The sequence below is a fragment of the Charadrius vociferus genome, unplaced genomic scaffold (assembly GCF_000708025.1).
Source record: "Charadrius vociferus isolate BGI_N301 unplaced genomic scaffold, ASM70802v2 scaffold1140, whole genome shotgun sequence".
Lineage (NCBI taxonomy): Eukaryota > Metazoa > Chordata > Aves > Charadriiformes > Charadriidae > Charadrius > Charadrius vociferus.
The window spans coordinates 77,810-78,710 of record NW_009646351.1 but is presented as its reverse complement, the minus strand read 5'-3'; the positions used below and the strand labels follow the sequence as shown (position 1 = coordinate 78,710).

Here is a 901-nt window from a genome sequence, read left to right as displayed (position 1 = left end):
TTCCAACTTGTGCCCATCGCCCCTCGTCCTGTCCCTGGGAACCACCGAGAAGAGTCTGGCTCCATCCTCCTCCAACCCCCCCTTTAGATACGTGTATGCCATAATAAGGTCTCCCCTCAGCCTTCTCCTCTCCAGGCTAAAGAGTCCCAGCGCTCTCAGCCTCTCCTCATACGGGAGATGCTCCAATCCCTCCGTCATCTTGGTTGCCCTTCGCTGGACTCTCTCCAGCAGTTCCCTGTCCCTCTTGAACTGGGGAGCCCAAGGGTCCGAGGGTCTCTTCCACCCCTATGATTCTACGATTCTATGATCACCGGCGCCCAGCAGGTCGCTGCCGAGGGGGAGACGCCAACGTGGAGGAGGAGAGCGCGCAGCCACGGACAACGCTAGAAAGACTTCAGAAGTGTTTTTTTTTTTTCTCCCCCCATACGCATCACGTCGTTCATTTATAGGGACCTCTTTTGAAAAAGCGTGGAGGCGCAGGTCTGCCAAGGCGCTCCTCCGCCTCTCCCTTAAAACCAGCCTCGCAGCGGGACGGGAGAGGGCGATTCCCCGGCTCTCGGGCTCACCTTCGTCTCGGCGGCTCTCAGAAGGCCCATGACCTCCCCTTCGCGGGCGTAATCCAGCGGCGTGTGGCCCATCTCGTTCTTCTGCAGGGGGTTGGCACCTGATGGCGAGAAGAAAGGGAGAAGATCAGGGGAGGGGGGTTGAGTTTCGGGGCGGAAGGAGCGGGAAAGGCATCTCCCGCCTCCCGTCCTCGTCGGCGTTCCCCTCCTAACCTTCGCTGCGAGGGGGGATCCGGATGAGAAAGGGACAATGTAGAACCGGCGGCGAGAGGCGCCGGGGAAGAAGAAAAGGGATTGTCACCGCTGACAATCGGCTGGGCAGGGAAGAGCTGCTGCGG

The 901-nt window shown here is 60.3% G+C and overlaps 1 protein-coding gene across 1 annotated transcript in view; it reads right to left on the bottom strand.

The window, feature by feature from the left end:
- CLPB (ClpB caseinolytic peptidase B homolog (E. coli)) overlaps positions 1–901 on the bottom strand; it is a gene marked incomplete at its 5' end in the record, with an annotated part of 103,707 nt that overhangs the window by 34,646 nt on the left and 68,160 nt on the right. The window contains 1 exon segment of the mRNA XM_009894103.1: positions 567–664. Coding sequence (XP_009892405.1) covers positions 567–664 — 98 coding nt within the window.